Raw genomic sequence first — 13,428 nt, forward strand, 5'->3', positions numbered from 1 at the left:
GTCCGCACCCGCTGAGTACGCGAGTTCTGCGCGAGTTGTCTCTGTGGGTGGGGTGCTCCCGCGTCCTATAGCGTCTGTCTAGTGCGTCCGGGGCTTACGGCTTGTCAGGGATTATGTGCATAGAAGGTCCTTAGCTTCTGCTTACACCCTGGGGGCGTAGAATATCATACATTGATATAACCCATTGCCCGAAAACGGGTCTTCTGGGATCATGTCGGATTGAGCTGACTCTGGCCGCCGGATTTGTGGCCACATTTATGTGGAAGGTTCATCGCGCAGAGCTCACTCTCACAGCAAAGCTCAGGCAATGTCAAACGAAAAGTTTTGTCTGTCTTCATCCATAGGCAAAGGTTTAATTAAGAAGCATCCGCAGCACACACTTAGTTATGTACAGTACAATTATATTTTGTCACAAGTTTGTACAGTATTGGAAAACAAAGCAACACATAGACAATAAACAGTAAAAACATTCTAATCTTTAATTTGATTCATAAAAACTTCACTGAACCACATACATTCTCGCAAATGAAGTGTAAGATGGTGTGTTCACCAAAGGTATACACAAAGTTTTAGTCATACTTACATTAGTAATCGTAATACATTGGCAGATACTGCCAAAAATTAACAACCATCAATTTTCAGAGCTTTCATTAATTCATGAGTGACTCCTCCCACAGAATTTTGGGATGAAAGCTTGTCTACTTAGATAAGAGGTACTGAGGTACTAAAAACAAAAATGAGAGTAGGGGCCATGTACAAGTGTGTCCACCTCAAAACATTGCAAGTTTTGTTCTTGTACACTTCAGTACATTCAGCAGGTACAGAGGGGTTTTAGAATTAATCCAGAATTAATCATTTCCCACCATGTGATGTGGTACCTGTTGCACCAGTGGCAGCAGACCCTGAACTGGTCGAGTAGCCATAAGATGAGAACTGATTATTCCACTGCTGATACGGATCATAAGTGGCACTTGTTGTGGAGGCCACAGCTGGGCTGGCAGAAGCTCCAGTACCCGTTACAGCACTAGCTGCAGTTGCTCCCTGAAAGAAGAAAAGTAAAAATAAGGTGGAATTCATCGTCTAATGAAATGTACAACCTCTACAAAATAGATAGATAGATTAAAATTACATACCGCTTGCTGCTGGCCCCACCCTCCGTAACCCTGATAATACTGTTGGTTCCAATTGTAAGAATTACTACCATTGCCATAGCTAGAGTATCCCTGGGTGGTGTACCCTGTTGAACTTTGGCCATAGCCCTGATGTTGCTGACTTTGCTGTTGTTGCCCATAGCCTAAACAAACCACACAATTAGTTAAAAATGAAAGGGTAGTTACAACTGAAGGCAAGGCACATTAAAATTCACAATCACCTTTCCAGCTAGAGCCGTATCCTGAAGCCTGACTTTGACCTTGGCTCTGGCCTTGCCACTGAGAGTAGTCTTGTTGTGGTTGCTGATTCCAGCTTCCCCAGGAAGAACCACCAGACCCCTGGTTGTAGCCCCAGCCCTAGGATAAAAGTTGAGTTTTCAATACCAAAGACATGACTTTTGAATGTCACTTAAACTTGATCTTCAAAAAATATTTCAATACAAACCTTTGAGTTCCCTCTTCCACCACCATAACCACCTCTGTTCTGATTGTAGCCACCACTGCGACGATCATAGCCTCCACCCATACCACTTCTACCACCTCCGCTCCTCCATGACCCTCTGTTGTCAGAACGACCACCACGATAACCATCATTCCTAGAAAACATTCAAAAATTAGATGAGACCCTTCAAATAACCAGAAATAGTATAATTTTAACTGGGAAATCTGACTGACCTATCTCTCCATCCACCACCTTGTCCACCTCTAGGCTGCCAGCCACTCCTGTTCCTGTCACCTCCAGGACCTCCTGCAAGAAATACAACCAGATGGTGTGAGATGAAATAATGGTTGAGAGCCAAGGATTTGCCAAATCTGGTGGCACAGGCCTGAAAATGTGCTATTTTACCTCTAGGCCGGTAGCTACTTCCTCGATCTCTGTGGTCCCTGTTATCCCGATTGTCTCTATGGTCTCGATTGCGGTCACGGTGGTCTCTGTTATCCCTGCTACCATGTCTGTCATCGAATCGTCGATCTCCAGAATTACCAGACCTCTCAGACTTGAAACGTTTGGCTTGCTGGGTTTGAGCCACATAGCCTTTTCCTTTGGCATCCTCACGATACTTCTCTACCACTGCTCGAGCTTCATCCTCTGGCAGCTCCACATAACTTACTTCAGAGAATATGTCTCCAACTTCGGGTACTTTAAAATTGGCTGTAAACATAAAAATATGATTTAAGGACAAAGCAACAGGATAATAAAACAACTTATATGCACTGCAAAAAGTAACTAAGTGGGGTGCAAAGAAACAGTGCGCATTTAAAACAATGTATCAAATAGTTTTAACCCCAACAAGTCCGGGATATAGAACAGGTAACTCCAGAAAGGAGTGAAAAGCACAAGGTAAATTGTGTTGGAGGAGTGGTTAGATACTTCAGTGCCTGGTGTGAGTAGGCTGAGTATCAACCTAATCCTGCAACATATTACATTTGCACTAATCCTGCAACTCAATATTTATTTGAGAAAGGCTAGATAAGACAATAAAAATACCTTGCAGATAAATTTAAATATTATAAAATTAGTCCAATAATTTCTAGTTTACATCAGTACAAATTTAAGGTGCACCATGGTTCTGCTTTTCTTACACATTCCTTAGCTATGAGGCAAAGCAAACTGTCTACACAAGATACACTGAAAAGGAAGTGTATCTATTGGCACTTTAGGAAGCATTTAGGAAAGATAACACAGAAAACTATAGTGGCATCAATCAAGTTGTCGATAACTAATACACGCCAGAGCTTACAGTACGTCATTCAGACATTCAAATCTGCATCAAATTAAAAAGCTAAAGCTGAAGGCAGACCTTACTAACCTATACCCAATGCACACCAAACAAACCCACCTTTCATCTCCAGCACTGCCGAGTCCGGCACATCTTTTCCCTCTTCTGCCTCTCGTTTGGCTACCCTCCTTTGGAACTCATCATCAGCTGGAACTATTACCACTGCTCTTCTTTTGAAGCCATCGAAAGATCTCATTTTGCGCCTGACTGCGGTTGGGTACACATTGGTCTGTTCAGGGAATAATGTAGAGTTGATGAGAAAGAAAATCGGTGACTGTCGACATGAAGAGGGAACCACCTCAACCAGCATCAAAAGTCCATTTGAACATCTATTTGCTTCATCGGTTCCAGCAGGACCAAGTTTCCGGCTAAAATTTTACAACTTACCTCCTTACTGCAGTAATTCTGACATGCAAGCATGAGCCAGTGTTTGATAAGAAAAAAAAATTAAAAAATGGAAACCTTCTGAAGAGATTTCCAATAGGACTGAAGATCCCATGAAGTATCAATATATTAAACATTGAACAAACAAAAGGGAAAAAAAGAAAAAAGAAGAATCAACTATACATTTTGTTCCTTTTTCAGATTAAAAATATAAATTTTAACCCTTTTATTTCCCAAATTTACTAAGTGATACATACCTGATTAAGTGATGCAATAGGAATATGTAGGAGAAATCTGAGCGACACTAAAATGTACCTTACCTCAAAGATGATGAGAGAGATTTTTTAGGTGAATCAAAAACTCCACTATAATTTAAGAGGATTAAGGACTCTGAGGACTAGGAAAGTTAATGGATAACTGAGTTTTTGGTTCACGCTGAAAAAAAAAGACCTGCACAAGGGTGACTGATATTGCTCAAAGATAAACTTTTGACACTTCAGTAATAGTTTGTAAAAATCAAAGAGAGAAAAAAAACAGAAAAATGACTTGTAACTGTAGAATGGACTCGATCAATGAGACAATGACAGTACACCAGTGCAGGCTGAGCCATGAAAACAGGGGGAGAAATTACTCCTATCTCACCTGATCTAGAATGTAGTTCCGACGACGTCGCCCAGCAACCTCCAACAGCTTTTGAAGGCACTTAGTACACTTTTCAATAAGAACTTCCCAGCGACCATGATAGTTATTTTTTCGGGGAAGCCCCATAACCTAAATAGAAAATATGCTTCATAGAAACAAGTTAGCAAAAAATAATGCAAAGTAATAATTAAACACGTACCTTCATTTTATCAATTAGGTTGTTAGTTCCAAGAATGTTATACAACTTTTCTGGGTTCTCAGCCGAATGCTTTGTAGACCAAAATGTTTTACCGCACCCAGGTAAACCACACATCATAATCATCTGTAAGAAACAAATCCATGATTAATTTGCAAAACGAATTCTGTAGATAAGTAACAAAATCTAAAAACCCACTTCACAGTCCTCTTTCTTTTCAGGACGCTGCGGTCCTGCTACACGATCTTCAAGTGCAACCTCTCCACAGAGTGTATAACCTTCTAGGAGGGGAAATGCTGGTTCTCCAGAAAAATTGACAGAAAACTTTGAATTTTTGGATAAAATATGAGGAAACAAAGCTTTGTCCCCCAAGCTTTCAGAACTGATTTCATATGCAACTCCCTGAGGTTCTCCATTCACAGCATAGGTTAAAATCTTGGGTTCACTGTCCATGTCCTAATAATCAAAATATTACAGGTAAAATTCATCAAAAGAGACTTTAAGAGCAATAGAGCAATCACAGGCAATAGGAAATGAGTACTCACAAGGTATGCAGTAACTGTGTCACCAACTCCAAAACTTTTACCATAATCTTTGAACTGACAGTTCACACTACCTTTGCCAGTGCCTCCATAACCATAGGACAGCTTTTCTTCACCTAAAGAACAGAAACAAATCATTAGTGAAGGATGTGTTAAACATATACAACAATTGAGACAAAGTAAACATACCAAGTTGCATAGAGGTTCCCTGGACTGACCATCCAACTCTTATGACATGAGGATTCACCTCATTTTCAAGGTGTGACACATCACATTCTTCTAAACACTTTGTTTCAAAACATACTTTGCCCTTAGAAAACCCAAATGACGCTCTTGCACCAGCCCACACATAGCCAAAGCCTTGTTGATGCATTGGGGTAGCTGTCAAAAAGTTATCTTTGTCTATGACCAAGTTAAGATCAGAATCATACCAGCTAAGCAACAGGGCTGATTCATCAAATTCCGGCTCATCATCTTGTCTTCTAACAGGGGGTGATCTTGATCTTCGTGGGCTTCTGCTGGAAGACCGGCGGCGCTTACGGTCATTAGAAGACTCACTTTTCGCTCGGTTGTCACTTTCACCTTCTGTATCCATGGGCTCTTCTTTCACTGCAGCTTCCTCTTTTACCTCCACACTACCCTGCTCAGCATTGTTATTATCAGTAAATCGGGACTTGCGAACTCGTTTGGATACTTCAACTTGCTCAACAGCAGGTTCGTCAGCACCATCTTCAGCTTTGACTTGGGAGAAGTCTGGAGGTTCAACCTTGATATCCATAGAATCATGTGTGGTTTCAGAATCTTTACACTGAGAATCCTCGTCAGTAACTGGCGGAGTTGGTTGATCTTCCACAGAATCTGGCAAAGAAGATTGTGAATCGCCAACAGCCTCTGCAGAGGAAGATTTGGAATCCTCCTCACCTAGAAGTTCAGATTCATTTTGGTCCATTGCTTCTACAGACTTAATACCCTCTGCACCCTGCAATAAAGCATCCTCTTGCTGCTCAGTAGAATCTTTGCTTTCAGATGATTCCAAATCACTCTGTGCTGAAACTGCATCACTGTTCAGCAGCTGTTGGTTTTCAGAATCACCAACTGCCAGTGGATCTTCTTGCTGTTCATTGGCAGATGTTTCTTCCTCTGTCGAATGGCTTGAATGTTCTTGGTCAACTGCAGAGACCAAATTGTCAACTTCTTGATGTGCCTCCTCTGCTTGTTCAGCCGGAGCTTTCACCCCTTCAATGGGAGCAGCATCTTCATGCTCAACAGAGGCAACCTCCTGTTCAACGGAAGAATTTTCTTCTTGATCAATTGGGGTGGGTGAGGGTGGATGTTCCTCTGATGTGACAGGGTTAGATTCTTGGTCAACTTGAGAACCGTCCCCATGGTCAACATCCTTTGTTGACACCATTCTTCTGGCTCTCCTTGAAGGGCTGGAAAGGGGTTCCTCAGTTTCGTCGTTGCTTTCTTGGGATGACTTTTGATCTTCACCTCCTGATACAGAACCGCCCACAGTTGCACCTGCACAGACAACAAATCGAATGTCAAAACCAATTTATTTTTTAAAATGCAAGAAGAGAAAGAGACAAATCGTGAAGTAGTAGATAAAGATGTTTTCAAAACGTTGTGGTCTCTGGTCTGTGGTGAAACCAAGACGCAGCGGATGAGTACATAACCTAAAAAGCTGCAGATTAATATTTGTAATAGGAATCCTCAGCAAGAAGTAACAGGAAAGCTACAAGTAGTGAAACACAATACGTGGACGACAGTTCCAGAATCCGAGTGGAAAAGCAAATAAACAGGAGCAATATTATGCAAAATACGAAAGCCCAAAAGTAAAACTAGTGAATTTCGCGCCAAACAATAACCTGACATAAACGAACTAAGCTTAAGGAAATCTGTGAGCAAAGTATCACAAAATGAGAAATGCCAATGAACTAAAGGCAGGAGTAGTAAACATCAAAGAAATAGCAAAATTTAAGGTGTTGGAGTTACCTTCTCCCTCTGCTTCCAGCGCCGCTTTCAGTCGTTCAACTAGCACAGCTTTAACTCCTTTGGTATCCAAGCCACGGTCTGCCAGTTCCGCCTTCAGCTCGACTACTTTCATTTTGTTTAAATCCCCCAACATATTGATGAGGTAGTTGATACAGATTTCGCTATTTTCAATCCAAACACATGAGCTTGCGGCGGCGTTTTTCCCTGCTGCCCGTGTCGCTACTCGGCGTTTCGCCGATCTCGGAAAACAAACTACGATAGTGACACCTGATTGGTGCAGAGTCGGATGGACGCACTTGTCCGACCAATGAGGGCCGGCCTCTCCCAGGCCGCGGTGACCACGCTTCTGATACGGCAACGCTGATTGGTCGTTTAATTTATTACTCATGTTCTTCTCTGTGATCATGGCGTTGGTGACGTTTTCATAGAAAGGGAAGACTGAGAGAATAGCATTTTGTTTTCTTTATTAAACAGAAATTCATAACAGCTGCTTAGATAAATTGTTGTTACATATAGTTTTATATGAACATAATAATTATGTTGTAAATAAATGTAACAGATATCACATAGTATTGGGAAAATTCAAAAATTCCACTTATGGCAAATAAAAAGGGTACATGTATGAAATCAATGTGGTCATTGAAACCGCATCAAATCAAGGAGCATTTTGTGACACTACTACTGACCAAACCTATGACCTGAGTGGTGCACATAATATTCAGACTACTGGATTGAATGTTAAGGTAAATTTCAGAGAGAATCAGAGAGAACAAAATTGTTTCTGTTTTCTTCAGGATCAACATGATAAATCTTTTGAGAGCAGTGTCGCAATTTATCACTGATGACATTTCTCCCATACTTGAATGAGTTGAGAATCACAGACAATAACACATTAAATTAATTTTCTCACAACAGTGATTGTTGGATAATAAAGATAGAATGATATAGATACAATAGATAATTGAAATGCAAATCTAATTGCTTTCTCTGTAAAAGTAAGAATCCTTTCCTTTCAAAGGAAAAACAAATATTACAAAGAAAAACATTAAAAGTCATTGAAAATAAAACAATTAATAAAGATTTTAAAATTTGTGTTGGGGTGCTGTGACTACATACTCCCAATTAATAATGTACATAACCACTGCAGCACCTTTAAAAAAATAAAATGTACACCTGTCCTTACATAGCTGACACAATTCAGGAGTTTCTCTATATATTTTTTCATATCATTTGAACAGTACAGTCACTGAGAGTCTACACAAAAACCATCACATACATATTCAGGATGATAAGCATACTGTTTATGTTAGTTCACAGCTTCATAAAATAAAATGTACGCATTTTGTGTTTTTACACTTGAACGTGAGATTTCAGACACATCTTGGTCATCATATTTATACCATCTGCAAATATGATAAAAATTTTATCAGACGTGTGAAGGACAATTAGTTCAAGTCAATCATTTTTGCTAGCTGTCAAACAGTTCACTTACTTTCCTCCATTCTTGCAATATGCTGTGTAATGTCCTCCTTCAAGAGTACCATAATGATTTGACACACCACAAAGATTGTAGATAGTATTAGTCTGGTGAACATTGGGAGTGTAGTCTCTCATGTCTAAGTTTTCCAGAGGAAAGTCAACAAAAGTTTGACGTTTTTGGTAGAACCCACTTGCATAGAATCTGTTGAAAAAGAAAAATCAACAAAATAATTTCTGTACTGATATTTAAGAGATACAAAGCACATACAACATTTTATACCATACCTTTTGAGGTGAATAATAAGAATAGGGGGTAGGCGGCATAAATCTACAGATTTTTCTGCATCATGCAACCCATGACAAGATTCACATTTGTATCCAGATATCTTTTCCTTGGTTATATATAATCTTAAACATTCCTTCCATGTAAAATAATAAATTATTATCATAAATTATGATACTGATGGGAAAAGCAGTAAAATTCCGTGTCTTCATACCGACAAAGCATACATACCGACAAAGTGCATTTTTGAGTACTGGGCAATAGGAGGGTGAGATTGGATGTTGGCTCTTCAAAATTCATAGATTTTGCCCCACAAATGCAGCACTGTACAGTAGAGACTTGTTGAATAAAGAAAGCAGCAAGCATAAATGACTCATGCTTACTTCTAAAATCCTTCCAAGCATTGAGACCACCTGTTAAGGCATCCACATTGCTACTTTTATTAGATCCAGCTAATGAGTTAGAAATCTGAAAAGAATTTAAAAAGGAAAAGAAAAACAATAGTTAGTCAAGATTGGTGAACATAATACTGTAGTATGTGTTTATTACACAACTACCGGTGGTTATGTAATTAATTTTTTCCTCAGCACTATTTCAAACAGTGGAAATTAAAACAATAGAGTTACTTTGTTAGTTTTGTTATACTTATACAGAACCTCTTTAACATGGTCCTCCTTCAGCATTTTCAGGTCATTGTGAAGCCAATCCATAAGAAAAGTAAGAAATTCGTGGGCATCTTGTTGCCCACAGCCACGAAACTGGTCCATGTGCTTTCCAACCACACGCTGAAAATTTTAATGATAACATTCAATTCATTGTTATTTGATGACAACTTTAAAGGCTGTAAATCTTTAATTCACTACCTTAAAATCTCGGCATGCTATGGAGCGGTACTGCCCCATCCACAGGTTGCGAATAACATGGGCAACCTCGTCAGCTACTTCCCCTCGTGTGGGATTAGAAGGGCTTCGATTCATGTCTTCTTTATATTTACCGCTACAGAAGTAATTGCTAAGGACACTTATATTACTGATGCATTGCAAAATAGAGTTCATGTAACATGAATTTCCAAGGTTCCTCAGTCCAGTTAATCCTTGTTTCTACAAATACAGAAATTGATGAGTTAAGTTTGGCTTGTCAAAACAAAAACAATCCTATAATTTTGGGGGGAACGCCTGTAAAAAAATAATACTTACAACATTGCCATAGACTTCTTGGAAATTTCTTTGGCGATTTATGAATTCTAAATTTTGTGGTTTCTGGATTACTGGCTTGGAGTTTCGGTCAAAATGAGGGAGTGGAGCTTTTGGCTCAGAATCTTGAACAGCCTGCAGAAGAGAAAAGGAGGAAAAAAAAGACAATTAGAGTTATTTTCATCAGCCTATGCAAAGCTAAGACATCCTAACTGGTTGTAACATGAGGGTAAATAACCTGAGCAATATTAGGAGATGACCTGGACCTTTTTAAACCAGAGCTAGATGTAGGTACAGACAAGTCAATGTTCTTGGCAGCTGTAGGAGTGCCTGTAATAAACAAAATAGAAAAACAAGTAAATTAGTAGCTTTGCAAAACTACGTCAAAGCACAGTGTTCAGCAGATACGATAGATTATGGATTACTCACTTGGATTTCCTCTCAATTTGCTTAAACTCTGCCTTTCGCTTTCCCCACTGTAAAGATGCATTCAAAGAGAAAAATAATCTTTAGAAATAATGAAATATGAAACAGTATCTATTTACATGGGTAAAAATAAAAACACAGATTTTTCACAAATTTTATGTGAATGAAGCTTGTTGTGTGATTAGAGGTTGAGCACAGATCTCCTCTAAGGATACATGGTTTCAGTTCAAAAAGAAAATACTTACATACTTTTAATGTCACCTGTAATAGAAGATAAGCCAGATGATTTAGGAGGTACATTATCTACACCCTTTTCCCCTCCAAATTCATCATCCTGTTTCTTCAAAATATCGTTCTCCTCATTCTGAAATTAAGAACAAGAATTAAATACTGGCAATTGTAAATCTACAATTTCTTTTAAAAAATTATGATTCTTCAATAACAGTTTGGAAAATAAATGTGACAAAACAATCCCACATAAACCATTGCTTTAAATTTACAAAAAATAAAAGTACATACCATAAGTAGGTTCTTTTCATTAAGAAACAAAGTATTTCTGTCCTTGTTAGGGATGTCATTGCGACTTTTTGAATTTCCTAGTTCATTGTATGTCTTTAAAGCAGCAAACTATAATTCAAAAATCAGAAGAAAAAACATAAAATACAGAAAAACACAAGAATAAAAATGAAAGACTTTGATAAACTTAAGTTTCACTAACCTTGCTGCTACGATCAACATTTGGAATGTTGAATGAGTTGACTGACTGATTTTTCAAATTAGTCCCAGATGAAATTTCGTTTACAGGGATTTGAGACGGATCTTCCTTAGCCTCAACTTTGATTTCGATTGTAGAAATATCTTTACCATTTGGGAACAGCTGGACTCCTTTCTCATCAGCCAAACCATCAGAGACACCAATTTCCTTGACGGCTGGTTTAGTTGTTCTAGAGAACTGAGGTGTTTCATCAGCTAATTCAGGGTAAACAACATCATCTGAAATGTGATGTAAAAAAATGATACGTCATAATTCTATATCTATACTAGGAGATAAAGAAAAAGCATTCTTAAAATTTCAAACAAACCAATATGTAAATGGTCGTCAAAATCCTCAAGTGGTAGTTTTGGATTTGAATTGGTACTAAACATTGGGTAATGGTTCAACCACTCACGAAAACCACCATCAAGAATAAGTGGCTTACTTTTGTATTTTTCATGAGGATCCCACTATTGCAAGATACAAATCAGAGACACAAGAGAAATATTAGAAAATGTTGCAGGATAAACTCCGATAAAAAGAAGGTAATCTTTGAATGGGGTATTAAAAATTATAATGATAATTTATGAGCAGAGTACAACCTGCAAAATAATTGTTTGGAGACGATGCAAAGGCGAGTTTGATTGTAGATTAGTGGCACTTGAGGACAGGTCCATCAAGACAAGATACTCTACTTCGAGACGTTTAATCCACCTTTCTCTTGAATCGGATGGTAGCTTTTCTGCAAGCTTGCGAGCACTACATCTGTAAAGAAATGGGAAGCTACAGTAGTTTATGTAGTCTATTTTACAAGCTTTTTTGTAAAAAAAAAAAGAAACTACTAGACTTACATTGAACCCAAAATTTCTTCAGGTACACTGATACAACAGTCAAATTTAATGTGGGATTCAAGAAACTCATTCTTACTTCTTGCATCCAGGATAAGAACATTAGAAAGTTTCTCTTGCAGAATTACGTAGAGCTCCATACTTGTAAGACTAACCCGAGCTGCAAAATACAAAGATGGAACAGGTCTAAATTTTGATACTTTGGTATACACATTATTCTTGTTTAACTAAGGGTTGTTGGTACAATTATCATGTGAGTTCCCTTACACTTTTCCAAATTTGTTTCAGGAATGAGTACATCATTAGGCTGACTGAATGAAGGCTTTTCTTTTGTATCCTCCTTTTTTTCTTTTAGAATAACTGCTTCTGTTTTCGCCTTTTCTTGTTCATATCTGTAAATGTCCAAAATTAAATTATAGGTGGAAAGATAATTGAACATTTGTAAAACAATATCTTCAAAGATAACACTTCACACTAACCTTTCTTTCAAACTCTTACTCAATTTCTCTGCCGAATCCATGGCATAGATCATATTACGCTTTAGTACATCGATTTCAGTTTTCCTTTTCTTATACTCATCTGAGTTTATAATATATCCTACTAGACTTAAGTATTTCATAAAATGAATGAAGCTATCTTCTTGATTTCCTCTTTTTTCATTATCTTTTGCTGCTTCTAAAATTTTAGGGGCCGATTTCAATAATCTAGATGGGAAATATCAGAAGTCTCTTAATATCAAATTCAGAATAAGAATCAAACTTAAAAGTCAGAACACATACTGTGAAACATTTCTCTTGGAAAAATCTGCATCATATAAGGGTTTTAGATCCTGGAGGCACTTCCCTCTGATGAGAGGTTTCAAAGTAGGCGCTGGCATGTTGAAGCTAAAGATAAGGTAAGAAAATATAAGTGAATGAAACTCGCTGAGGTTATTAAAATAATAGATTAAGTCGAGAAATTATGTGAAATAGCTAAATAAATTGACAACAGTTAACGACTGTTGGGTCAAAAATTTGCAGTCACACCGAACTTAGGAGCATGAATGTGGTTTCCGTAGAGCATCATTAATACAAGAGATATACAAATACTGCACTTAGTAGGGTTGGTACAAAGTGAGACATTACAATTTTTTTAAAAAAAATTACAAAAATAAAAAGATGTTACAGCAGCCAACTCACAACAAACCAAAGGTAGAAACAAACCTCAAATTTGTTTACATTAACGTCTTGACAGCCTGCACCTGCCGAAATGGCAAGGGACTCTGCCGTCCACTGTAATCAGAAACGACAGGCCGCCGGGGTCCGACATTCAGATAGGAAAGAAGTTACGCCGAGATTCGGACGATAATAGCCGAGAGAATAGTGAAAACAATCCACTTTCAAGGAGAAGATCCTGCGGCTGCCATGATAGATTACATAGCTCTGGGGAGAACTCCCTCGGCCTGCTCGGCTGTCAGACCAACGCGTTTGAGAAATTACGCGTTCAGAAGTCACTGTTTGCACGCACTGGCACATGAATGCCCGTTGTGCCACCCGTCTGTCAATCTATCAATGGTAAAATGCGGTAGAAAAGTTTTGAATTCGTCCCAACTTTCTTTGACCTGACTGTAAACACAACTGGCTCGGCGGCGCTGCAACGCGATTTCTCATGAGCGGGTGGGCAGGGCTTTCTTTCTAAAAGGCTAAAGGGAGAGTTGGGAGGCAGCCGAGAGCAGCCGAACCCGAACCCGAACGTAGGCCGTAGGCGACCGAACG

General features: G+C 38.6%; 2 protein-coding genes across 2 annotated transcripts; both read right to left on the minus strand.

Annotated features, from left to right (window-relative positions):
* Positions 1–380: 380 nt before the first annotated feature.
* LOC113213687 (heterogeneous nuclear ribonucleoprotein U-like protein 1) lies at positions 381–6,945 on the minus strand. The gene is made up of 13 exons (XM_026432818.2): positions 6,692–6,945; positions 4,886–6,217; positions 4,700–4,812; positions 4,353–4,610; positions 4,158–4,280; positions 3,959–4,087; positions 2,993–3,161; positions 1,999–2,304; positions 1,827–1,899; positions 1,597–1,747; positions 1,373–1,508; positions 1,134–1,294; positions 381–1,041 (listed from the first exon to the last, which is right to left on the minus strand). Exons 1-13 carry the CDS (start codon positions 6,822–6,824, stop codon positions 853–855), a joined length of 3,273 nt encoding a protein of 1,090 aa, XP_026288603.1. The 5' UTR covers positions 6,825–6,945; the 3' UTR covers positions 381–852.
* A 193-nt stretch (positions 6,946–7,138) lies between these two features.
* On the minus strand, positions 7,139–13,189 carry LOC113213688 (ubiquitin carboxyl-terminal hydrolase 8). Its single transcript, XM_026432820.2, has 19 exons — positions 12,877–13,189; positions 12,454–12,558; positions 12,154–12,378; positions 11,942–12,066; positions 11,678–11,834; positions 11,429–11,591; positions 11,155–11,296; positions 10,791–11,065; positions 10,592–10,699; positions 10,318–10,436; positions 10,076–10,122; positions 9,885–9,976; positions 9,650–9,781; positions 9,317–9,553; positions 9,110–9,238; positions 8,685–8,921; positions 8,456–8,589; positions 8,184–8,372; positions 7,139–8,094 (listed from the first exon to the last, which is right to left on the minus strand). The coding sequence occupies exons 2-19, from the start codon at positions 12,549–12,551 to the stop codon at positions 7,998–8,000; spliced, it is 2,706 nt and encodes a 901-aa protein (XP_026288605.1). The 5' UTR covers positions 12,552–12,558; positions 12,877–13,189; the 3' UTR covers positions 7,139–7,997.
* Between the last annotated feature and the right edge of the window lie 239 nt (positions 13,190–13,428).

This window comes from Frankliniella occidentalis, unplaced genomic scaffold (genome assembly GCF_000697945.3).
Source record: "Frankliniella occidentalis isolate FOCC.00 unplaced genomic scaffold, Focc_3.1 Scaffold37, whole genome shotgun sequence".
Lineage (NCBI taxonomy): Eukaryota > Metazoa > Arthropoda > Insecta > Thysanoptera > Thripidae > Frankliniella > Frankliniella occidentalis.